This window comes from Lissotriton helveticus, chromosome 8, assembly GCF_964261635.1.
Source record: "Lissotriton helveticus chromosome 8, aLisHel1.1, whole genome shotgun sequence".
Taxonomy (NCBI): domain Eukaryota; kingdom Metazoa; phylum Chordata; class Amphibia; order Caudata; family Salamandridae; genus Lissotriton; species Lissotriton helveticus.
This window is the reverse complement of record NC_136069.1, coordinates 1,451,809,662-1,451,836,835: the sequence shown is the minus strand read 5'-3', so window position 1 is coordinate 1,451,836,835 and position 27,174 is coordinate 1,451,809,662. Positions and strand designations below refer to the sequence as shown.

General features: G+C 42.5%; 1 protein-coding gene across 2 annotated transcripts in view; it reads left to right on the top strand.

Annotated features, from left to right (window-relative positions):
• LTN1 (listerin E3 ubiquitin protein ligase 1) overlaps positions 1-27,174 on the top strand; it is a 386,602-nt gene that overhangs the window by 223,669 nt on the left and 135,759 nt on the right. For both annotated transcript variants that reach the window (XM_078658380.1, XM_078658379.1), the window contains 2 exons: positions 13,382-13,526; positions 19,607-19,820. In XM_078658380.1, coding sequence (XP_078514506.1) covers positions 13,382-13,526; positions 19,607-19,820 — 359 coding nt within the window. The remainder of the gene's footprint in view (positions 1-13,381; positions 13,527-19,606; positions 19,821-27,174) is intronic.

Here is a 27,174-nt window from a genome sequence, read left to right as displayed (position 1 = left end):
TAGTGTAAGTGTAAATGTAAATGTATTTGAGCTTGTAAAGCGCACTGCTACCCGTCCGTAGGTTTCCTGGCGCTGTATAACTCTGGGGAACCCGTCCTGGCTTTCCCTGTGGGATGGTCCCTGCAGGGAGTCCCCAAGGTGGAGCCAGGCATCCCCGGAATTGATGGGGGCATTGTGGAGATGAGGCAAGCTAATGCCCAGAGTTGCCGAGTGGAACCCCCGATTAGAGTAGGCACCGAAGCGAGAATTATCGAGTCTGCTGACCCAAGTCCACGACCCTGCCGCGTCAGGAATTGAACCCTGGTCCCGGGCCGACTTCTGCTCCCGGGTCTGCTGCCTCTAACCAGTGAGCCACACCACTCCACTCCAGTGTTGGGTCCGGATGATTGCACATTGTTGTCCTGGAAGAGTCTTCGAAGTATCACGAGATAGGTGGCTCCTCCCCTGGACTACAGTGCGCATGGGCATCCTCTCCATCCTCAGATTGTTTTTTTCTGCCATTGGGTTCGGATGTACTTTCCTTTACTCGAAGTTCGGAATTGAAACTACACTTTCTAGAGGCCAAAAGGCCTTCGGTATTGTCGGTATTGTCTCGTATCGGTGCCGACAGCTTCTTTACAAACTTTATTCAACTTGGGATGTCGAATCGGGCCGCGGGCCTTCTCGGCGCCACGCGACCAGTCATCGATGGAAAGGAGCCCATTTAAAAGATGCCCTCTTTGTAACTCTAAATACCCTCATATCGATAAACACCCTGTATGTAACAAGTGTTTATCTCCAGAACATAATGAATCAGACTGCCTAGCCTGTGCCCAATTTCGTTCAAAAAAGACACTTCGAACTCGACGGGCCGCTAGACTAACCATGCAGAAACAAGCGCCAGAGCCAGAAAATATCTTCGACGACGAAGAAGATCTTGTCGAAGCCGAAGAATATGAACAACAGTCGGATCAAGAATCGGAGCATAAGTCCGACTACTACATCGATGAGGAAGAAGACATCGTCGAGTTAGGGGACGACGAACAAGGGATCGGAGGACGACTCCAGTCATGAAACGGGGCCAACCGTGAGTACGGCGCCCCATACCTATACCTCCATGGTTCCACAGGCTCAGGTCGAGGCATCGCCACAAGGCCTTAGCCAAGATCTCGAAACGCATTCTATAACCCCGCAATACAGCTCGGCTAAGAATATTACAAAAGAGCCATCGGATCAGCGTACTCCGAAATTAGTAATATCGAAACCAAAATTTGTGGAACCAAAAATGAAACCGAAACTGATCGACTACACGGTCTTCGGACCACACTATGTCGATCCATCGGAGTCGAGACTGAAGAAACTCATCGACAATACGGTCTTCGGGCCAAACTATGTAGAACCATCGGAGTCGAACACAAGGGTCGTCGAGCCGAAAACCAGCGCCCCTATATCTACTCCAAGAAAAAAGGTAGTCGAACCGAAAACATCGGCGTCGACAGCCGCCAACACAAAAAAGGGACTCGATCCAAAAAAGGTTGTCGAACCCACACAAAAAGGCGACAAACCAATGGCTCAGCAAAAGAAAACGATCAAGCCGAAGAAAATCGACCTGAAAAAGGCCATCGAACCGAAACCAAAGGGCGTCGATCCGAAACCACCGGTTCCAAAATCGACACAAGGACACAAGGCCATAATCGAAAACAAAAAGACTGTCGAAACGGAAAAAACTTCAGCTCCGAACAAACAGGCACTACCGAAACAAACTGTAGTACCACAAAAGAACATCGGACCGATTAAGTTTGGCCTCCCATCTTCCTCCAAAACAAAGGCGGTCGACCCAAAAAGCGGCATCGAACCGAAACAAACAAAACAAAAGACATTGGCAAAAACACCCAGAACTGCTGAACAGGAAGTCTTACATTCAGACCCTGAATCAGTTGAGCAGTCAAAACCTTACATTGACCCTAACTCTGGGAAACTCACTCTCTACAAAAGGAAGATCAGACCAGAGACTGAGAGAGAAACTTACTCTATACCACTCAAAAAGAAAAGGGACTGTTCTACTTCACCTATTCTATTTGAGCCTATTCAGCCAACTAGGCCTAACACATACTCATAGAATAGAATATTATCAGGAATACAACTACCCAGTAGACACTGACCAAGACAGTAACACTCAACCATGAGTTGACCCACTCCATCCCGGTGACTCTCAACCAATTCCTGATACATCTGCATACCCTGGTAGGCCTTCTCCTACAGAGGACACAGCTGCTTTTAATTCACTAATCGAAAGGGCAGCCCTCCATCACAATGTGGACATGCATGCACACCCTGTAGAGGAAGATTTCCTCTTTGACACTTTTGCCACATCAGAAAGAACTGTTAAGACACTACCTATGTTAAAAGGGGTACTTAAACATGCAGGAGACATATTTAAGGATACCACTAGGGCAAGGGTCATTAACCCAAGAATAGAGAGGAAATACAGGCCAGCGCCACTAGACCCTACATATATTAAGGAACAACTGCCTTTGGATTCTTTAGTGGTGGCAAATGCACGTAAACGTGCAAACTCTCAAACAACTGGAGAAGCTCCACCTCCTGACAAAGAATCAAAGATCTTTGAGGCATCAGGGAAAAGGGTAGCCACACAGGCAGCTAACATATGGAGAATATCTAACACGCAAGCCCTGTTAGCTAGGTATGACAGGGCACACTATGACACCTTAGAAACACTTCTCCAGCATTTACCTGACACTTACAAAGAACAGGCTGTACAACTAGTCCAGGAGGGAAAGCTAATCACTAACGCCTCCATTAAATGTGCCTTAGATGTAGCAGACACGGCTGCCAGGTTTGTTAACACCAGTGTTATGATCAGGAGACATGCGTGGCTACACATTTCTGGTTTTAAAAATGAAGTCCAGTCCACTTTGTTAAACCAGCCAGTCAATCCTGACTACTTATTTGGTCCAGGGGTAGATACAATCCTGGACACAATGAAAAAAGACACTGAGACAGCTAAGTCTATGGGAGCCCTACAGTCACAACAACATAGAGGCTCCTTTCGTCGCTCAAATTACAGGGGTGCTGCAAGAGGCAACTCATCACAGCAGACCACAAACTACAAAGGAAACACACAAACCACCTACAATAAAAACAATAGAGGTGGATACCGCGACAATAACAACAAAGGCAGAGGACCAGTGAATAACACCACCAGATCCTCTACCAACACAAAACAGTGACTTCTTAGCGCTACCCCCAGACCATATACTACCGGTCGGGGGACGATTACAGCAATTCCTACCAGTCTGGCAAAACATCACTACAGACAAGTGGGTAAGGCAAATTATCCAGGATGGCTATTGCCTAGAGCTAACCTCCACACCACCCAACATACCTCCAAAACACCGTCCTATGTCTGTAGAATACCTCAACTTATTGCAGCAAGAGGTCATCAGCATGCTGCAAATAGGGGCCATAGAACTAGTACCATTAGAACATCAAGGTACAGGGGTATATTCACTATACTTCCTCATCCCTAAAAAGGACGGGTCTCTCAGACCAATATTAGACATCAGGCCCCTAAATCATTACATCTTATCAGAGCATTTTCATATGCTCACTCTACAACAAGTGTTACCACTGTTGCAGCAAGGAGACTTCCTCGCAACCTTGGACCTCAAGGACGCTTATTTCCATATCCCAATACATCCTGCTCACAGGAAGTATCTCAGGTTCACGCTACTAAATCAACATTACCAATTCAAAGTCCTTCCATTTGGTGTAACAACAGCTCCAAGAGTGTTCACAAAATGCCTAGCGACAGTGGCTGCACATTTGAGAAAGACCTCAGGATTCAGTCCTGCCCGGCAGCAGATCTTTAAGGACTCGTGCTGGTTCTCGGCGGATTACAAACGGCCGCCCAGCGCTCCACTGCCTTGCCACATGCAGGCTTGAAATTCAATCATTGACGATCGCTTCTGATCGCTTAAAACAAGTTCTGTTCAAGCACGCCCCAAGTCAGACAACCAAGTCCTGATGACGATCCCAACTCACGGGGTTCGAAACGCCGTGGACTTAACAGCCCATCCATAGGCGTACCTTTCTAATGTGGTTCAAATAATTAAATGAAATCTCCTATCTGTGATATCACTTTGTCACATGATCTGAGCCACCCACTGTAGATTACTTGCACCTTGTTCACTGTGCGCCGTCCATGCTGTTCACTCTCCCACTTGCGTCGCCACTTTCACTACAGTCACTTTTGTAGAGCACCAAGTTTTATATGGTTGTCAACAAATTGAGTTTATGCATTGCTGCCTATAACTGTATACTACTGACCATGAACTTGCATCATAAAATAAGATGATTGACTATCTTGCTTTAAATCAAAGAGTGTTCTCCTTTTTCCTTGCGAGCAATGCTATGTGCATGCATATCTAATTGACTGTTTACTCTAACCTATTAGGACATTGTTTATGATTGCATGCACATTTGAGAAGACAACATATTCATGTCTATCCGTACCTGGACGACTGGCTTATACAAGCAAAGTCAGCCCAGCAGTGTGCCAGCCACATGTCAAAAACAATTCACCTACTGCACAGCCTAGGCTTCACGCTGAACTACCTAAAATCTCACCTTCAACCATCCCATGTACAGCAGTACCTGGGAGCAACAATAAATACTCTGACAGCAAAAGCATACCCAAACGCTGCAAGAATAAACAGTATGCAGCTACTAATCCAAAAGTTCAAGCCCCAACACTCGCTCTCTGCCCGAGTGTTTATGCAACTCATAGGCATGATGGCTTCGTGCATCTTCATAGTCCCTCACGCCAGACTACACATGCGTCCTCTACAGGAGTGCTTAGCACAGCAGTGGAACCAGGCTCAAGGACAATTGAAAGACCTAGTGTTGGTGACCAGTCGTGCATACAACTCTCTGCATTGGTGGAATCCACAGAACCTTTGCAAGGGAGGACTGTTCCAAGAGCCTGTACCACAAATAGTGTTGGCGACGGACGCATCCCTGATAGGATGGGGAGCCCATGTCCTTCAGTACACAGTGCAGGGCCTATGGACAGCACAACAAAAGAAAATGCACATCAACTTGCTAGAAATGATGGCAATTTTTCTGGCAATGAAAGCGTTCAAAGTACATTTATGCAACAAAGCTGTGTTGATCCGGACAGACAACATGACAGCAATGTACTACATACAGAAACAGGGAGGAACACACTCTCCACAGCTATCACATCTAGCACAAAGCATGTGGAAGTGGGCCATCCAAAGAAACATTTTTCTCATGGTGGAACACCTCCCAGGCAAAGACAACCAAGTAGCGGATCTGCTCAGCAGACACAGCCAACAGCTGCACGAGTGGGAGATTCATCCCACAGTGCTCCAACCATACTTCCAACAGTGGGGACAACCAGAGATAGACCTGTTCCTCACAAGGGAAAACGCGAAATGCCAGTACTTTGCCGCCAGGTTTCCACATCCGCAGTCGCAGGGCAATGCGATATGGATGAACTGGTCAGGCAGATTTGCGTACGCTTTTCCCCCAGCACCGTTAATACCGCTAGTGGCACGCAAACTACGCCAGCATTCACTGACACTAATCCTGGTTGCTCCAACATGGGCGAGGCAACCATGGTACACAACGTTCCTAGAACTTTCCGTGGTGCCTCATCAAAGACTGCGGCTAACACCCACTTTACTCACTCAGAGCCATGGAGACATACAGCACCCAGATCCGCAACAACTGAACCTTGCAATCTGGCTCCTGAAGTCTTAGAGTCTGGGTACCTTAACTTACCTCCTGACTGTATGAACATTATCAAGGAGGCAAGAAAACCTACAACCAGAACTTGTTACGCTGCAAAGTGGAAGCGTTTTGTCATTTACTGCAATAACAAATACATAAACCCACTAGATGCTTCAACGCAAAATATCATTTGCTATCTTTTGCACCTACATCGTTGCAATCTAGCTTATTCATCTATAAGAATACACTTAGCTGCCATTGCAGCTTATCTTCAGAACAGACAGCATCTTTCGCTATTCAGAGTACCTGCAATTAAGGCATTCATGGAGGGACTCAAAAGAATAATCCCCCCTAAACACCCACCTTCACCTGTCTGGAACCTAAACATTGTTTTAACCAGACTAATGGGACCACCATTTGAACCATTGCATTCGTACGAATTACAATTTTTAACATGGAAGGTGGCATTTCTAGTAGCAATTACTTCACTTAGAAGAGTTAGCGAGCTACAAGCCCTAACTATTCAAGAGCCATTCATCCAAATACATTCAAATAGGGTAGTTCTTAGAACAAACCCTAAATTCATGCCCAAGGTGGTATCCCATTTTCATATCAATCAAGCAATAGAACTGCCAGTGTTCTTTCCAAATCCACAGTCAGTACCTGAAAGGGCTCTACACACCCTAGATGTCAAACAAGCACTTCTATACTAGATTGATAGAACAAAGGATTTTCAAAAGACTAAACAGTTGTTTGTTGCCTTCTCACCACAACACAAAGGCAACCCCATTTCAAAATCTGGGTTAGCCAGATGGATAGTTAAGTGCATCCAAATATGTTATATAAAAGCAAAATGCACTTTAACAGTTCCCCCAAGAGCGCATTCTACACGCAAACTAGGGGCATCCATGGCTTTCCTAGGAAACATTCCTCTAGAGGAAATATGTAGAGCAGCCACTTGGTCAACCATACATACTTTCACAAAACACTATTGTGTAGATATCCATTCCAAACAGCAAGCAGCTGTAGGACAGGCTGTTCTAAAAACTCTTTTTCAGACTGCTGCAGCTGGCACAGGTAGCCACCGCTAAGGGAGAGACTGCTATACATTCTATCCACAGATATGAATTCAGCAGCCCACATGCTTTGAACGGAATATGCTACTTACCAGTATGCATCTGTTCTTGGCATGTAGGGCTGCTGACATTCATATCGCCCACCCTCCTCCCCGGTGCCTGTCGCAGCTGTAGCATTCATTATTACTTTCTTACTTTCTTGCATGGACATCTATTACTGTACCATACTCCATCTCTGCCAAAATGGCGAAAAACAATCTGAGGATGGAGAGGATGCCCATGCGCACTGTAGTTCAGGGGAGGAGCCACCTATCTCGTGATACTTTGAAGACTCTTCCAGGACAACAATGTGCAATCATCCGGACCCAACACTAGGCGGCGATCTATGCACAGATATGAATGTCAGCAGCCCTACATGCCAAGAACAGATGCATACTGGTAAGTAGCATATTCCATACTACATAGATAGGGCAAAAGACTTTCGCAAAACAATACAACTGTTTGTTGCATTTGCTCCACCTATCTCAAAATCTGGTATTGTCAGTTGAATTGTTAAATGCATTCAAACATGCCATGCCAAAGCTAAAAGAACTTTAACCATACCCTCTATTGCACATTCCACTCGCAAAATAGGGGCTTCAGTGGTCTTTTTAGGTAACATTCTTCTAGCTGACATATGTAAGGCAGCTACAGGGTCTACACCACACAAACACTTTTGTGTATGTGTGTTAGCACGTCAACAGGCTAATGTAGGCCAAGCAGTACTTAAAACACTGTTCCAAACAACTGCAACATCTACAGGTTAGCCACCGCTTTAGGAGTATACTGCTTTGTAGGCTATGCAAAGCATGTTTATCTACAGCACACGTGCCTCGAACGGATAATGTAAGCATCTGTTCTTGGCATGTAGAGCTGTAGATTCACATGCGCCCACCCACCTCCCCCGGGACCTGTAGTTGTTGCAGTTATTCATTCCTCAAACAATTAGTGCCTCGCCCATGTAGACATCCTTATTTAACGTAGACCGGGTAGGGATATAAATTCTCACTCCTACCTTGAATATGTCCAATAACATATAAAGTAAGGTCTGGATGTACTTTTTTCACTTAAAAACAATGCATCACACAGGACCAAATCATTCACCAACAGAAAAGTAGTGAAGAATAGAGAGAGTACCTCACGGTTCAGGAAGAGGTGTGGCGCCGCGGCCAGGGCGACTGACGCTGGAATCTGGGGACCACGGTTCGATCCCCGGCTCCGGCGGCAGGTCAGCCCAGCACCATGTGACTCTGGGTAATAGCTCGCTTAATCTTCCCGACGGCCCCCCAGCGCCTAGAGACCCTTACGGGTGATTGTGCGCTTTACAAATGTGGACTTTACTTTACTTTACTTTACGGTAGAACAACCCGAGGGGGTTCCCGGTCAATAATTCCCGGTTTACCCACTTCTCATCATCGGCGCCTCTCTCTATTTGTGAAAAAACAAACGTGCACTTGACAGAAAGATAGTGCAGACTTGAGAATAGTGAGAAAATATAACAAACAGTGATTCAACAAAGAAAAGTGTCCACATACACGTCACGAAAACCCCAACAAACCACACCATAAACAAATAAAGTGAGTGGTGGTGCTTTGCTTGCTAGTACCGTTTTATTCTGATGCAGCAAAGCACTACCAAGTAAAATTGGACCTGGAGTGCGCTATGTCAGCACATACCAGCGTCACTCCTCAGGACACCGTGCCAATTGTCCACGTGTCCGTGACCGTGACCTGGACAATTCACAGTCACTTGTGCCGCGTCCCTCCGGCGCTTCCGACGGTCCACCGATGGACCGTCGGAAGCGGCACGGTGTCCTGAGGAGTGACGCTGGTATGTGCTGACATAGCGCACTCCAGGTTCATTTTTAAAGTGAAAAGCTTGAGAATAACGAACCCCTCAGTTGCCCTGATGAAATCGCCACAAGAAGGAGCGATGAAACATGTCGGCTTGAGGAGATAATCTGTGTTGGTATACAAATAACCAATTTTACTTGGTAGTGCTTTGCTGCATCAGAATAAAACGGTACTAGCAAGCAAAGCACCACCACTCACTTTATTTGTTTATGGTGTGGTTTGTTGGGGTTTTCGTGACGTGTATGTGGACACTTTTCTTTGTTGAATCACTATTTGTGTCTGTTTGTTATATTTTCTCACTATTCTCAAGTCTGCACTATCTTTCTGTCAAGTGCACGTTTGTTTTTTCACAAATAGAGAGAGGCGCCGATGATGAGAAGTGGGTAAACCGGGAATTATTGACCGGGAACCCCCTCGGGTTGTTCTACCGTGAGGTACTCTCTCTATTCTTCACTACTTTTCTGTTGGTGAATGATTTGGTCCTGTGTGATGCATTGTTTTTAAGTGAAAAAAGTACATCCAGACCTTACTTTATATGTTATTGGACATATTCAAGGTAGGAGTGAGAATTTATATCCCTACCCGGTCTACGTTAAATAAGGATGTCTACATGGGCGAGGCACTAATTGTTTGAGGACTTTCTGAGTGGGGGGCTGCCTCGCACATCCCCATCCCCCTAAACCCCTCTTATTTATGCAGTTATTCATTCTACATTTATACGCATGGACATCTCTATACTACACTTATCATTCCATTCTCACCCTTTTGCGGGAAAACAATCTAACTATGGAGTCGATGACCATGCACACTATTACCGAAAGGAGGAGTCATCTTACCACGTGACTAGGAAAGACTTCTTCGAATGTGCAAACATCTAGACCCAACACTAGATGGCAGGAGTAGGCAAAGCAAGTGAATCTACAGCTCTACATGCCAAGGACAGATGTTTACTGGGTAAGTACCATTATCCATATGAAGGACATGTATTGTCTTTGTTAAAAAATTACCCAAAATAACAATGAAAGTATATTTCAACAGCTCACACTGTGCAATGTTTAAATACAGTGAGTGTCATAAAAAATGTAAAACATTTTAATTGAAAGTGAAAGCACCAACATGTCTTAGAGACTTTTTTTTTTTTCATTTTTCAAGCTACAAAGTGCAGCCATTGAACCCACCAGAAGGGGGCTCCGCACCCCAGCTGTAGAGTATATAGCTCCAGCTAGGAGTGCTTTAACAAAACATATGGTTTACTCTCCTCAGCTCATGGTTTCAATGATCCAGGCGAATTGGGACCCGATTACAAGTTGGGCGGTAAATTCTAGCCCATGCGTAAACCCTCCTTATGCACATGATGGAATTATGCTTTTTGTTTTATTTAACGCATCCCATAGTTATTGATGCGTTGAATAACCTCAAATGTGTTACATTTTGGCAGGGCAACACTGCAGAAATTTAATAGGGAAAATGAACACCTCAACTCATACTGTTTGATGTTTTTCAGGTTTTGTTTGCTTGGCGGATGCTGCACTCCCTGCAGCGCCCCCAACATTAAAAAGATGCCCCTCCTAGCGATATCACCAAGCTTAATGAGCACTCACAGGACATTATATGGCGCTCCTTCATGGAGCAGTAACTAGTAAATGAGTGACTCCTGCTGCTAATGTATTATTAATTTTTTGTGTCTTTTTTCTAAGACTCTAGACTGAGTTCTGAGTCCCAAGATGGCTGCTGCCACATTGTTGTTGATCATCTCTCATCTTGAGATCTGGTGGCTCTGTTGATCTACTGCAGAGGGAAATATCTAAATTATTTGAGCCTTAATTTCTCAAAAACTACTGAATGGATTCACAGCAAATCACAAAAAGCATGCTTTCTGGATCAACATCTAGCTTTCTGTCAAATTTGGTGTAAATCTGTTCAGCAGTTCTGGCTGTAGCTGTGTCTAATTTTCCTATAGGAAAATGAATGGGAAAAACATGTTTTATGAACCCCCTCTTTCTTGTCCCCTGCTTGACGGAGCACCAAGAAACTTTCCAGGAAGGAGCTATGGTGATGAGACTTTTCTTGAGAAAGTTTTGTGAAAGATTCGTCAAATGATGCCAAAGTGTTTAGGAAAACAAAAAATATTTTTTTCTATGGAAACGTGGTCCTAACTATAACTACCCAGTAAAATGTGGATTTATGGTTGCTTATTGAGACTGGAAAAACGCTGTGGTTATGGCTAGAATTGCAATCCATAACTCAAGCAACAGACATGCAATCCAGAACACCAGATGCAATGCTCTTGAGCCCACTGTAAATGTGAATTTGAATATTGTACTATTTATTGGTTTATGTGTGGTACATATTATGTAATTATATTGTGCTTTTGGGTGTTGTTTCATACTGGAATAAATAATGTGATGTTATAAACATTGGAAGTTAATATCTTAAACATGTTTTTGCCTTATGAATATTTTTTCACACATATGGGGATATTTCTCAAAATGTTTAGGTGTAGTTCTTGTATAACCTTTAAAGAGTACAAATAAACTCAATATTGACTAGTAGAGTATAGTGTTCATTGGTTTCTTTTAAATAATGTATTTTTGTCTCATCATTCATTTCTTTTCTTTATTTAGCTACACGCATATCCAAAAAAGAACAAACACATTACAATATTTAAAAGCATACAAATAGTGATATATTAAAAGATACTCATAAAAATTCAGTACAATGCAGAGCTATTAAAATGCAATTATTCAATATTCATCGGGTTATGTGCACAAACAGCGGTTTTCAAAAAGGCTCCCACACAAATTGTTAACTTGTCCTCACCCAATTTGAGAAGGGTCTTGTATGCTTTTCGGTGATCTACATAGGGGCGCCTCTTGAAAAAAGGAAGTAGAATTTTATTTGTGTATTGCGTATAGTACTGGCAGAAAAATAAAAAGTGTAACAGGATTTGGTCTGAACGCCCATTACATGGGCAAGGAACAAGATCATGGTTTGCATGAAAATCCAGAGGGAAGCATAGTTGGTACTTAACGGTGCCTGCCCTTAAACGAAAGAGAAGACCACGTTCCCAGCGGCCCATAGGTTTAATCGGGTAGCTAGCCAGTTGATGGTCATTCTTGATGTTCAAAAACAAAGACACACTTGGTTTCCTGGACTCTGGACAGTCTATCCTCGCAAAAGCTTTTGTATATCGCTGCCCAAAGCTCCCTTATGTTTACATTATCTAAATAGTTAGTGTTGTCAAAAACATGTATGTGGCAATCCTGCATAAACTGGTCCTCCCCTCTGCCAACCATGGGATATCCATACCTTTTTCACACTTAAGGAAATCTGCTATAATGTCTCTGGTAAGGGATGCCACCTTGTTTTTCCATATAGCTAGTCACATTAGGGCAGGGAGGGCTCTAATAAAATTTTCAATGTAGTGAAGATTTAATTCGCTGTGGCACGCGTGTTGGGATGAAGAGATTGGGGCACCCAGGAGCTTGTGGCAAAACCTGCTCTCTTCGTTCTGGATATTATAGCAATTAGAAATACCCCAAATCTCTGCCCCATAGGTTGCCGTGGGTGTACACTGAGTTTTATAATTTTTTTAATAGGTCAAATGCCCCCCACCTCGGTTGTGGTAAGCTAAGTACTGCATTAATTGACTTAGAAAAGGGATTCCTGCCGTAGGCAGTATGGCCCTTCCATAGACCATTAGCAGCTAAGACCAGACCCAGATACGGAAAGGTGCTTGTGCTTTGTAAACACTGGTTGCCAACAGAGAGAGTGTTAATCGTATACTTTCTCGTGCCACAGGCCATGATAAAAAATATTTAGTAAAATTAGTGCGTAAATCCAAGGAGGCCATAAAGTCCACGAAACCCTGTACTAAAAGGTGAAAAGCTTTAGGAGTGCGGCCCATTAATACTGCATTATATGCTCACAATAAAGATGGGAGTATAGAGCCATTAATTCTTGGGATATCACTGGTGAGGGTAGTTAAAAATGCATGTAAATTATTAATATACAGAATATAATGTAGTGGGGCTAAAACACACCCTTGTCTCAGCCCTCTAAAAACAACAATATCATTGGAAACTTCTACGTGTCTATTGATTCTAATCCTAACCTTCATGTCTCTGTGTGAATAGGCTAGAAAGTGCCCTAGTCTCTCATCCATTCTTTTTCTGTCTCATTTAGAACCCAATCACAAGCCAATGCTCTCATAAAAGCTAGTGTTCATTGTTGTATTATGGCACTATTTTCTTTATCTTGTTGTGTTGTTTCTTTATTATTTTCTGAAGCCAAAGGTAATTATCTTGCAAGATGCACATATTCAGCAGCTAGAGTATAACATAATTTTCACCATGAGAGACATCATCTTAGAATAGCCACCAGACTAAATTTTAGAGTATTATAAAAGAACCTGCTATTAAATATGCCTCATTAGACTGGTATTAGTAATTTGATGAATGTGTAATAGTGTGTTTAATTTGCTACAATTTAACATATATATTTAAATTATCATAGCCTTTACAGTGATTTTGTCTATAGTAAGAATATTTAAGCATGTTCAGGTGGCATACGTGTAGTTGTCAATTTTATCTGTAAGACATGTATGAAGCACTTTATCAATATTTTAACAAACATTTGCATTTTATTTTTCCACAGCTGCTTAAAACAGGGTAGCCCTCAGCATCAAGGCTTGAATATTGAGATTATTTGTGCCTTTTCTTTATTAATAAAACATGCACCATCACTGCTTGCAAATGAGGAGTGGGATTTTATCTTGTGCTCCATGTTGGCTTGGCTAGAGGTAAATTCGAAATAACATTTGTATTACATATTTTAATGTTGTTAAATTGTGATTCTAGTTTGAGCATATTTCAGGACTACAGTTGTGAGTCATCTCTATATTCTGTAATGATCTTGCTGGTCAAATTCGTGGTTAGGTGTCTCTCCAATATTTGTTGACTGTATAATAATGTATCCGCAGTTAAATCCAGCTGCAGGAAGGGGATTGAAGCCCTGCTGCATGAACCAGCTACCTCACATTGTCCAAGATGATTGCTATCTCTTGTTAGGACCCTTAGACCACCACTGCTTGATTTAGAATAAAACAAGCTCAAAAAGTTCAGGAACCTTTTTCCCTCCCCTGAAATCCTCGAATTTAACTACTACAAGAGGCTCTCCACCACTATTCGTGGATACTCCCATCGTGGATCCCACAGAATTGTTGAAAAGAAGGTGGAGATGAAAATTGTTCTTAATACATACTAAATTATTCTTGTGAATTTGAGGAATTATTACCAAAATCTGAAGTGCCTGTTCACATGAGGTGACACTCGCAAGATCATCATGAAGAAAGGAAAAGGTCCCCCTTTCTCCCATTATAGCAGGAATTCATCGTCTACTGAGTCTTCTTGATCTGATCTCCAGCTGAAGAATGACAAAGCATATGTGCTTAGCCTCTGCTAACAGTTGCGCATCCTAGTGTTCCCCCTCAATCCCTGTCCGAGATCACTCTGAGTATTGCTCAATTGAAAATCCAGGTGCTGAAATCATTCATGTGGTGTACATTCTGCTCACCCATCATATTCACAGCTCCTGAAAGCAAATTTTCCTGTTTAGCTTGAAATCGTGCTAAATTCACCTATATTTTGAATCTTTTACCTGACAGGTGATTTGTACATCTCACCACTGACAAAGTGTCCATTCAAAGAATGGACCTTGGACTTTGTCTGTTATTGTATGACACTTCAACTGTTATGGGTATGCCCAGACTTGGATTTGGTGCTCAATGTGCCACAGGACTTAAGTAATACCTCACTGACGAGTCCTGGGGTTTTTTACGTACCCTTTCAGATGGTCCCTGATTTGGCAGCTCAGGCTCATCAGTTCCTATTGGAGCAGGACCAAGACTGATTTGGATATTTCTGAAAACCTATCACACCAACTTAGAATATTCCACAAGAACACAATGTCATAAGTTAATCCACAAAGTCAAATCAGGTTGAAATAAATACATGGATCCTAACAATGCGGGCGGTTGAATATGGGATGAACTCAGACCAGGAATTACATTATTTTTTGGGAGAATAACATGTTTTTCTTACCGTCAACATCACCACAATATGTCTATCTGTATGATCTATACGTTTAAAGTGACTGTTTAAATGTGATTGTTGCATGATGAATGACATACAATCATAGCGAAAGACTAATGTGCCCTCTAGCTAACCATATACTACAGAAATATTATATGAAATAATGAACTCACTTAGACATGAGTATGATGTATCTATAGGGGTATGCCACACCGATCATGTATTAGAATTATATTTCATAGAATTGAAATATTGGATATGACTAATATTCTGGCCTACTATATTGTTTTATATTCTACACTACATGTACTTATCCTGCCCCACATTTCGGTGTCAGTATTACCGGTGACGATAGTATCCTGAATTCAATACGGGTACACCTTATTAATATTAAGGTAATGCCACACCCTGTGAAAGCGCTTCACTACCAAGCTTATAGAGAAGGATAATGTTGGAGTTCGTGACTAGTTACACACAATAAATAAGATGACGTTTTGTTTGAGAAAATATTTAAGACGCATTACGTCTAGATCGATATTATTCTGTGAGATTAACTGCGGATTTGGGCTGTTAACAGTGTTGTTCCGACCAGTAGCTTGCACTGTAATCGTGGGGGAATGTATTTTTACTGACCCAAAATGGCGGACTAGAACGCCGTCGCGTTTAGGTGCTGACATTCTAGCAGCTCATAGCAGGAAGGCCAGATTGCTTTAATAGACTTCCGGGTTAGGAGTCGCGGTTCTTCCAAATAACGGAGAGACCGGCTCTACACGCTGCAGATATATATCCCGGGACTTCATAATACGAAGGTATGGATGATAGCGATACTTTTTGAGACACAGTAAGAATTCTCGTCAGATTACACATACGGAATACTAACGAACATCCGTATGTGTGTTTCTTTTCCCCCTTGCGAATTGTAGCTGGGGTAACGATACTAATATTCATTACCTACGTGAAGACTAACTGAAACTGATCCTAAAAATGAATTGGACCCCTACTATTTGATCCTGGTCACATTACGGGCTATAGGATTGCATTACCGATTTAAAAGTAAGCGACGGAGAGATATAAATAATATAGATGTAATAACGGATCGCCTTTTGAGAACGTGATATTAGACTAAGATACATAAGGCTGGTATTATATAAGAGTTCTAAGAACCTGACAATTTGATCATTAGGGTAGTTATTTACTGTGTCTATATATTTCATAATCATCTGGGTAATATGCAATATATACATATTTTCCCACAGCGTGAATAGGAGGACAGACCCGGGTTTTGAGAGATTATCAACCCAGCCGTGTGAGGCTGGGTCGGAATTATAACCAGCCAGAAGGTACGTTTCTGGGCCGGCACATTTGTGTATACGGATGATAATTATATTTATATTGAAGTTACAAGGTTTCTATACTTTATGATAATTTACAGGCATATAACCTACCAAGAATTGAGTATCAGGTAAGCCTGAGTTGCGATGCTCAGTCTTGAATATTTCTTGAGCACTAGGGTTGTCAATAATTGTTCACCCGCTGAGGGATTCCCTGCACTGATATTTATGCGATTACTCTCACGTGGGTTCATGGCTGACAAAAAAATTGGTGAGGCATAGTGCCGGTATGATGCCAGGAAATCTGGTGCTACCGGTGAATGGTTTGATTTACACGAGTTGTGGGGCACCTATTTGCCTCCTGTGGAGGTATCTTTTATCCTCTCCTTGAGAGTGGAGGGGACCCGGCAATATGGCTTGAATGGAGTAGGATAGAAGGCATAAAAGTCTGGCAGGTTCCCTCGGGGTCAGTAAGTGTTGTTTCAGGACAAAGCGTTTCTCTTTGCAAGTTTTGGCCACCTTATTCGATGGTAGGAGAAGAATAGATGTTACTGTATCTTTTGAGAAACCCAGGAACTATATGCTTTTTGACGGTGTTTGGATAGACTTTTCCTTGTTTATGATGAACCTAGGTCTTCGAAGAGGGATATTTGTTCTCTGTAGATCTTCGTGAATTTGCTCTTGACACTGCAACATTATGAGAATGTCGTCCAGATATATATAATAAGACGTATTCCTCTCTTTGAGGAAAGAGATGACTGCTAGGCCAAAGGGGAGTGCCTAAAATTGAAAAAGATGATTTTGCGCAGAGAAAGGCCCCTGCTCCCGGCCCGACCAAAAACATTGGGGTTGAAGACCCTTTGCCTTTTTGACTGGGCTCTATCCAGAGCAGTAAAATTAGAGGCATATTTACTAAGAGACTTGATCATGCAGTTTCCAAATAGGAGGCCTTTGGGATTTTCAGAAGGTTCTAGGGTAGCTAGGTCGCTTAACTTGGGGTTTAGTATGTCTAAACGCCGTTCTGCATATATGCTTGTGTTAGCGTTACCTAGTAAGATCACCGCTGTTTGGCTCCAACCCCTAAGGAGAGGGATGTCTACCTGATGTTCGTTCAGGTGGCAATCTTCGGCCATGTCAATGATCCTAGCTAGAGGGCCTAGTACGTCGAGTAGACTGTCTTGGTACATTTAAGGGACCTCTCCATGCCCTTTCTAGGGTCTCTATCCATTTAAAAAAAAAAAAAGGAATGTTATGAGTTAGGGGTCGAGGTTTGGGGTTAGGGAAACCCAATTTTGAATGACCGGTTTTGACCATTCAGATCGGAGGGGATTTCGTATCTCCCGCTATGGTGGGTTTCTTAGCCACTTTGTATTCAATTTGGCCACATGGTCTTGGGGCCACCACTCCGCACTTCTAGGGTGTATAATGTTGTTAGATGAGAACATTTCTTGTCCTAGAGGATCTAGTATTTTGTATAGATGTGGAGGAGGCTTCCTCATTAAGGAGTGCATCCGCATCTAGGTCTCTCTGGTCCAGATTAAATATATATTTATCCCGTAACTCCTCATTCAAGGAGTTAGCTTCTTCCAGTGCATTTTCTTGATTCTTCCTCAGACTAGTGCGGGTACCGGTGCCATTATGTGCACTCGTAGAGTTTGTGTTACGTTGGACACCCATCATCCATGAGGTGCTTAGACCTCGACTGTTTCTTGAGTTTCTTGTAGCTCCTTTGAAATTTGAGGTGCTTAGACCTCCTGGACGTTTTGAGGTACTAGGAGCAATTGGAATGTCATTGGAAGAAGTACCCTCAAAGGTCTTTTTAATCTTTTTCCTGCTTGTTTGGAAGTTTCAGACTCTCCACCAGACACTGAGTCAGTGTCAGGTTCTTCCTCAGAGAGTATGCCTCTTTTGTTGCTCATAACCTGTTGGATGGTCTCACGCACGCAGATGTGCATTTCTTCTTGTATTGTTTTTTATGAGGTCGTCATTTAGATTTTGAGGGATTTCTGAGTTTTGATTGTCCAAATCTGACATGCTGAGCCTTTAAAGAAAACTAATTTTAGGTATAAATTTGAATAAAAATGGAGGTATTTGCCTTAAATAACTATTCTTGTCAATGATGTTTTATTTTTGTGAACTGAGATAAAGCTCCTTATTGGTCTTATATTTCTAAAACTCAGTAGTAATGTCCCTTTTTAGACTTGCCTATCAGTGCTTTCATTTATAGGATAGTCTCTTTTTGGGAGGCTTTTCTGAGTAGGAAAAGGGCTTTTAAAACAAATTATGGACGGCGGAGTTTTGAACAGCTGTTCACATCAAGAAGCAACTGTCAAAGTTGCACGAGCGAACAGCCGCGTGTATTGCGGCGTGCGGCGTCGTTGTCCAATTATTTTCCTATACTCTCCAGACGCGCCCTAGTGACGATGCGCCTCGGGAGAAGCAGTGCCCTTAATTTGGAGCCGACTGTGCTCCTGGTAGAAAGGCAAGAGATGCCTTGAATTAATTGAGCATTGCAGTGAAGTGAGCCAAGAAGCTGGCTGCCCGCGATCGCTGGAAGGAAGTGATTGGCTGGCAACAGCGTGGTAAGATATACCAGCGCGCCGGTTGCGGTCGATCCGTGGGATAAAGTTGAGAAGGTTGGGTAGGAAGGGTGAGCGATGACAGATTGGAAGCTCAGCCCTTGTTAATATGGAATAAGGATGTTCTACAATCGCGGTAAAATATTGGAAATGTTGATAGGTAAAACCGTAGAATGTGGCAAGATTATACACATGAAATGACAATCTATCAAATAAGAGTTATTATGATTAATTAAGCAAAGAAAGATAAAAACTGTTTAAAATTACAGTGAAGTAATAATGTGAGTAGAGAGGTACTTATATGTGTGGAGCCGCATTTAAAAGAGGCAGAATGTACTGAGTGCATACCTATTGTAGCCTGACTGAATTATGTTCCAGAACAATCTACACTGTGATGTCATACTTTAAAGAGACTGTGTGGAGTTGGAATTGAAAGGTTAATGCATAATGGTAGTCTCCGGTCTTGTTATGAAATCTACTACTAACATATGTCTCTACTAGATGCATCGTTACCTAAGGTAAGTAACTTGTTTGTTAGGGTTGAATGGTCTGCCAAGAGACAGCCTTAAAAGTGCTTAGTCTGTATTTGAACACTGTGTTGTAAATTTGCACTTTTTCCACATATTTTTCTAAACATTTCTTTGTGAAGTGGCCTCTCCTCCATACCCACTAGAGAGGGTGGAGCTTGCTTGCTACACTTCTTTGCTTGGTCCACTGTAGGGCTGATTTGAACATTATGCCCTGCTCTGCTAGTGCGTGAAGGAACACCATTGGCTGATGAGCTTTAAAGCACTGTCTAATTTTCATATTGCATTCTTACTGACAGCCTCAAATAATAATCTTGAATAAAAACAATCTTTTTCAATATTTTCTTTTCAGACTGTCAGTGAAAACTCTGACCTTTATCATATTCCGCTTGTTCAACGCTTTGCCTGCACCAGCTGCAACTTGGCATCCTCGTCGAGTTTTTATTTCCAAGACCTGGCGCCTGCCAGTGCTGAAAAACTTCCTGCCAACCTGCTCAGTGAATGGCAATTATTCTTTTCCGAGGGCATCCATAGCTTACTCTTGCCACTGATGGTCAAAATGGCAGGTACGTATGTGACAATTGAGACTGTTTGAAAATGACAGAGTAATTGTGTGACCTTTGCCAGCCTTACGTTGCTTTCATGGCTAAGTTGAGCTTCACATCTTTGTTGAATATAAATTTTCAATGGATGCAGAAGACTGCCAAACACCAGCCTTAAAGTCTTACAGACATCTCTTGCATCCATATCCTTTATACAATTTAATCATACATGCTGTATTTGATGGAGGCTGGTTCAGCTGTTTTGGATTTCCCTGAGCTGGTGCTGGGAATATGTCAGTTTCTTTTTGCCTCTGACTGGTTCCACATGTATATTGTGGCTTCTCCATATCAAGCCACTCCAAATGCAGTGAGTCCATCTCATGTAGTTGAGTGTTTTCTTGAAATGGTTCCAAACGTTTGAGACCTCTATTAAGTTGCCTATTTATAGGTGTGTGGTAGTTTTTGTATTACTGCTGCGTCTCCATGAAAAATGTCACTTGAATATGCATTACAATTGTTGAGAATACATACAAATTTGAAAAACAGCCAATAGAATATTTACCATAATAATCAACAGGTATCTTTCGAAAAGAGAAACCTTCGAAAGTGATATATATGTTTTTCATAGAAAACCTGCCCTTCTATGTTTCATTATGTTTGATTCAGTGTCATGCATGATCTGTAGCATAGACTCGCCTCTTTGTGCTCGCGCCCCTTCTGAGTGTAAAGCTCTAAACTCACAAGTAACCCTATTCCAGGGAAGTAAACGCTGGAGGTGCATTCGGAACATTGGTGCCGGATGACGCACTGTGCATAGGCGCTTGTATACAGTGAAGAAATTAAATTTTCCCAGAAGCTACAGAACTTTCGCGATGTTGGGAAAAGGTCGGCGGGAGGTGGGGTGGAAAGGTCCAGAGAGTCATTGCCTAGGTAATTAAAATAATTTGTTGGTACATCGAGTACCTTATGAAAACATTTCTTTTGAAAAGATAATCTGAAGTGGATGATGGAAACAGACAGTAAGGAATAAACCATACTTCGAAACAAATGTAATAGTCAAAATACTGTTTTAGAGGTACATTTTAAAGATTTTATTCTTAGATTGTTCATGCACTTTTGGATTTGAAGCTCTGGAAAGCATCCTCATGAGAGGCTATTGATATTTTCAGTATGCACAATTCTTTTTTAAGATGGCATAAATTTAGATAACTGATTCATTGAGGCCAGTGTGAACTGTTTAATCCTGATTATTGTTTGTTTGTTTGTTTAGTTTATAGTGTAATAAACAACCATGAATGTATATCAGAACTTCATAGAGTTTACACGAAAAGCAGAAGTTAGTTGTCATAAACAGAGAAAGTAGTGAGGTTATAACATAACGTGTGTTTGTAAAGCGCACATTATGTTTACGAAGTACGAATTGTTTCCCAGCTCGTACTCAAAATCTGAGTGGACCCGCCGGGTTTTGAACCTGTGACCATGAGGTCAACACAGGCGCTTACAGTGGATGCATTAGTCCTCTACTCTAACACATCCAAGGTTATGGAAAGCCCAAGTATTATCTGTTCCACAGTTATTATTTATAATATGCAATTTTTGTCTGGACAGCACAAGACTAATCGCAATAATCAACAATAACCACCAGATCAATCACGGAAATATTGTGCTACTCTCCATAAATTGCTTAAACGCCTCGTCAGGGGTAGTAAATGCTTTATAAATCCGATTGCAATTTCTTCGATTCCAGGAGTAGCAGTATTCAACACAAATTCCACAAAGTCTGAGGCAGAGAGGTATTCTGGAGGAAATATTTTGTTAATAGAAAGTGTTTGATGATTCCATATGGAGAGATCACTAATTTTTAGCTATCCACTGGAACCAGTAGAGTGACGAATCAGAGTGGTGCTATCCACTGTCTCTCGTTTCTCTGTTATCCCATTAGCCGTTCCCTGGGTCTACTGCTTATTAGTATACTCCTATATTGTATGGTTGACCTTGGATATGGAGAAGTGTGAAACAGTTCATTACTCTTGTTAGGTGTGATTTCAAGGTAGTGCAGTTTGACTGGAGGCTTCTATCAGTCCCTTTGTGTTATTATTCATAAAAAATGAGCAGCAGTGTAAGACATTGTGTGGTTTGTTGACTGGGGTGTGAGCCCTAGTCAAGCAGCAACCACAATCCTTGTCAGGGTAAGGCACAGCAAACCCCAAATGAACCCCTGGTAGCTTGGCACAGGGCAGTCAGGCTTAACTTAGAGGCAATGTGTAAAATATTTGTACAGCACTTCAAACAGTAACATAGTGAAAACACACCACAAAAGAAGACCAAGGGTTAGGGAAATAGAGTGATATTTAATAATTAAAACACAACCAAAACAACAAAAATTCAATTAGTAGAACCAGAGACACTGAATTTTAAAGTGTTTATTTAAAATAGCTCCAAAAGGCATAAAAGGCCAACTGTGGATATCTGGCCACGTTGGACCGAGCCAAAGTCACAAGTTCTGGCCGACTGCAACAGAATGCTGGCCTGCTATGGGAACCCAGTTAGGCCTGCTGAACTGACTACCTTATTCCCATGGTTTTCAAACGTTACATGGATCTGCGTTGATGATGCGTCGCACAGCTGAAGGGATGTGTACGTTCTGAGATGTGACGAGGCTGCAGTGTCAGGTCGTGTTACGTCAACGTCGAGGATCCTTTCGACGAGGTGTTGCAAGACGAAGTTCGGAGTTGGGGATGTGTCTCACAGTTAGGGCGATACGCCGGTTCCAAGAAGCTGCGGTGAACAGTTCGTTGTCATCCTCGAGGCTGCTGTCGACGAGAGAACCCTCGCCCCACTCAAAGGGAACCAGAACCACTGGCTGATGACGCGTGTGATTGTTGGCAACTCTGACTTGTTGGATTGTGTAAGGGAGGACCTGCTCTGAGGACACCAGTTGACCACAGTAGTCATGATGGCTCCTGTGTCTCTCAGAGTCTTCACCCGTAGTCCATTGATGGTGATCGACTCCCTGTACTTAAAAGTATTTGCAGACATATGGGCTTTTGGCACATCTCCATTTCCCCCAGGGGAAGTAGGGTCATTTTGTCTGCACCCCAAAGCTAACTGGGGCTACCTCCTCCCTGAGAGCTTTACTCAACCCAGGTTCTCCCCACCAGTGGGGGGAGGGGAGGGGGCTTTGCTTTCTTGAAAACATTTGGAGTCCCCCTTGAAGTGCCCATACGTGTAGCACTCTGTGCATTAGGGTAGCAAATCTCCCTGTCAGCTTCTCAAAGAACCCCCTTCTTTTTAGGCTCAGACTGGGACTGGTTACCAGTACTCCCGTGGACATTTTTTGGGGGGACCTTTTGAGTACTCCTTATTTTTAAAGTTTCTCCCCTTTTTTTCTTATGGTGGGACCTCTGACTACCCTTGTGGGAGTCTTCCCCAGATACCTTATTGAATAATCTGGGGCTAGGCCAGCGGTCCGCCTCCTCGGCAAGCTTCTTGGGGATCAGCCAGCTTGCTGTGTACTAGGTACTGGGGCAGCTCTGGAAAACAAGTTCTGAGAATGTGCTTTCTCAAAATTGAATTGTACAACCAATTGTAATCATTAACCTTGCTGTCCCTCATCCAGCCATTCTTTGCATTGCTGGCATAGTCGACAACATCCACCTAGGACTGGTTGTGGAGCTTCTAGCAGTCCCTAAAGCTTTGGTGGTACTTTTCAGGGGTCAGCCCAAACTTAGCAATCCAGATGGCTTTATGGGGGGAGTTTCTTGTTTGGTCCCGAACATCTAAAGTGAGGAGTGTGTCCCGCCCCACTGTAGGCATGTGTTTCCGCAGAACACCCCTGCCCCAACAGTGCGCCTCCGGTATCTTGTGAACTCTCCGGGCTATCTTCCTACCTCAAGTGAAATCACACTCGACCACTGTGCACTGTTGCAAAAAAACTTATTTTAGTTTTATTTTTCAACTGTGAGCATTTATTCTCTTATTTAAACAGATAAATCAATTTGGCATAAACAAATGCATTTTCAACACATCAATACATTTGTGTAAATCATTTTCAATTATTCAATATTTGCATTCATGAACTTATTTGACGGAAGAACTGTTTTTCCAAAGAAATTAACAGTAGGAAAACATAGTTGATTTTACAAGCATAAACATTTTATCACTCTTTTTCAAAAATGCCCGATGCATTTCGAGCCTAAGGTGGCTCTTCTTCCGGGGCCTGAAATCTACACAAATGAGACACTTTGTTAAAATAAAAAATGTCGGATAAACAAGGGGCCATTTAATATGCTATTAGATGTCTGATCATTCTTATGCTTTCACTGAAAAGATTATGTGTTTAAAAAAAAGTGATGTGCTACCTTCACCAAATGCCTCGTGATCCCTAACACTGTAGCTGCAAATGAAGCTTACCTGCCTCGTGGTGGCGTGCCACTTAGTCTTGCTCTAAAACAATGGATGTAAACAATTCTCTCAGTTAAAAGACCTTCAACAAAATGCGAGACTACCGCAAAGCTCATTACAACTTAAAAACACACTCAACTCACCCTGTGTATTGATGTGTTGAAAATGCATTTGTTTATGCCAAATTGATTTATCTGTTTAAATAAGAGAATAAATGCTCACAGTTGAAAAATAAAACTAAAATAAGTTTTTTTGCAACAGTGCACAGTGGTCGAGTGTGATTTAACTCGAGGTAGGAAGGTTCAGTACTAGGCACGTGAGGACAAGCAAGCTACCACTGTTGCACGTATTTGATTAGTTTACCAAATATTTTGCTAAAAAGATATCATATATCGAAGAAGTGCTTCTCCCTCTTCACATTTCGAACTCTCCGGGCTATCAATATCCTCACCCACCACATAACCTAGCACCAAATCCTTGAGGATGCAGACCTGTTTGTCTCCTCAAGACACAGCAGGTATGCTGCTACCAATGCTGCTGGAATCTGCCTGCCTTGCTTTCAGTTCTAGCTCCTTAAGGTTCCTTTCATAAGGCAAAAGCTCCAAGGGTAGTTTCTCTGCCATGATCAGCAGCTTCTCCTCCATCCTGAGCCTGGCCTTCTCCTGCATGAACTCTCTCTCCTCCCTCCTCTCCGCCAGCTCCTCTAGGGACAGGCTACAGGAAGATACACTGCTCCAGGCCCTGGAGCTCCAAAAAGTAATCCCCTTCCTGATGCTGTTGGCCCTCAGGACTGGGATCCAAATCCTCTCCTTGGCTGTCCACCTTCTCACCTTTTTCAGTTGCTGCAGCAAATGGCTGGTGGACTTCCGCCCAGGCCCTCAGTGCCTTTTGTAATTCCAACTTCCTGGTGGTGCTCTTGGTTGGAAGTCCCCTCTCTTTACAGAACTCTGTGAGCTGGGCCACAGTGTAGGGCTCCATGTTTGCCAGCTTTTACTCCATGCTTGAAGATGGTGGATTCAGGCACAACAGTAAACTTTTTTGAAAAAAATAAATAAATGCCAATTAGGTAGAATTTAACTCTAAATGGTCTTAGATCATTTATGTGGGGTGGTAGTGTAACATAAGATTACTGTATGGCACCGCACAGAAACAAGTCTAATTCTCACCACTGAACACCAGTGAAATTATGTTGTTGGTTGACTCGGGTGTGAGCCCATGTTGAGCAGCAACCACAATCCTTGTCAGTGTAAGACAGAAGCAAATCCCAAATTAATCTGTTCTCAACTCCCAGGTAACTTGGAGCAGAGTAGTGACACTTAACTTAGCGATAATGTGTAAAATATTTGTGCTCCACTTCAAACACTCACACAGTGACAACACACCACAACAGAAGCCAACAAAAGAATAAGAAGAATAGAGTGATGTTTAATAAATAAAACAACCAATATGAGGAAAATCCAATCAGTAGAACCAGAGATTTTCAATTCTAAAGTTTTTAGAGAGAATATTGCCATATGGCGTAAGGCGGCAACTGTGGATATCTGGTCCCACCGGACTGGGACAAATTCTTCCTCCCATCGATTTATGGTCAGTCGGTCCAGATCTTGACAGACAATATGACCATGATGTGGTATATCAACAAGCAAGGCAAAGTAGGGTCTCAATTCCTTTATCACAAGACAGTGGTCCTGAGCACACTTTCGAAAGATCTGGTTGACAGCCAGTCACCTGGTAGAGTCTCTGAATGTCTCAGGCGGCATTATCTTGCCAATCACAAACACTGTCTTCTACCGTAGGTGGTCCTGAATATCTGTGGGACACTTCTCAAGTAGACTTGTTCACTTCCTCAGAAAGTGCACCATTGAGGGGCACCTTTACGGCCACATTTCACTTGAGGTGGAAATTTAAGCCATACTGTGCGAGTTTCCCATTCTTAGGCTATCCTGTTTTAGGGTTAAACCTATGATAAAATCCCACCGAAATGGAATAAGCCGTCATCAGTGTAAACGTATAAACACCTGCACATCCAAAAAAAAACAAAATGCCATTCAAAGAATGGCAAGTGAGAGAGAGAGAGTAATTTCTATGTCTTCCTGGAGGGGACAATACAATGTAACTTTATTATACAAGGTAGAAGAGAGAAATACTCTTCAAAGAATATTTTGCTTGGGGTTTGTTGTTTAGGGATGTCACTCAAGCATGATTTAGATCTTATGTAATTATTTTATACACTGTAGACCATCTTGGAATATTAAAATCATATTTGATCTTTTGGCAGTGTTTAATTCTTTCACTGACTGAAGAGTTGGCTGACTCATGAGAATCTTTGCCAATATGTACTGTTACATTTACCCACAGACATAGAATAAGTAAATCTCCTGATTTCTTCTTCCTTTTGTTTCCTCCGGTGTTATGTGCTTGGTTTAAAGGTGCAGGTTTAGAAGCATGCTTTAGGTCTGACCAAATTATTTTATACACCATATAGAGTCTGGGAGTATTAAAATCATATTTGATCCTTTGACAATGTTTAGTTCTTTCACTGATTAGTGAGGTAGCTGGCTCATACAAAACTTGGCCAATATGACATCACTGTGATATGAGATACTATCACATTTACCTACAGACTCAGAATGGTTAAACACCATGGTAGATATATCAGCCCCCTTTTTCCTAGTCAGTATTGATAGCAGGTCAACGGCCAAAGACCCCAGGCTTTAATTATTCAGTGCAAAGTATAGTATCTGATATAGACCACGAGCCGCAGATTCCTTACCGTAGAATTATCCCCAGGCGTGAGACTGAATCTGGAAAACCCTCAGCCACAGCATCCCTGCCCACCAGGGGGACGGCATCGCGTGACTCCGCCCATGCGTCGTCGGCGCATGTGATGTTAGCAAGGTCACATAAGTCCCACCCTGGCGCGCCTATGTCAGGTTTTTCCTTTTCCCCGTGCAACGCGGATCCGGTATTTGTT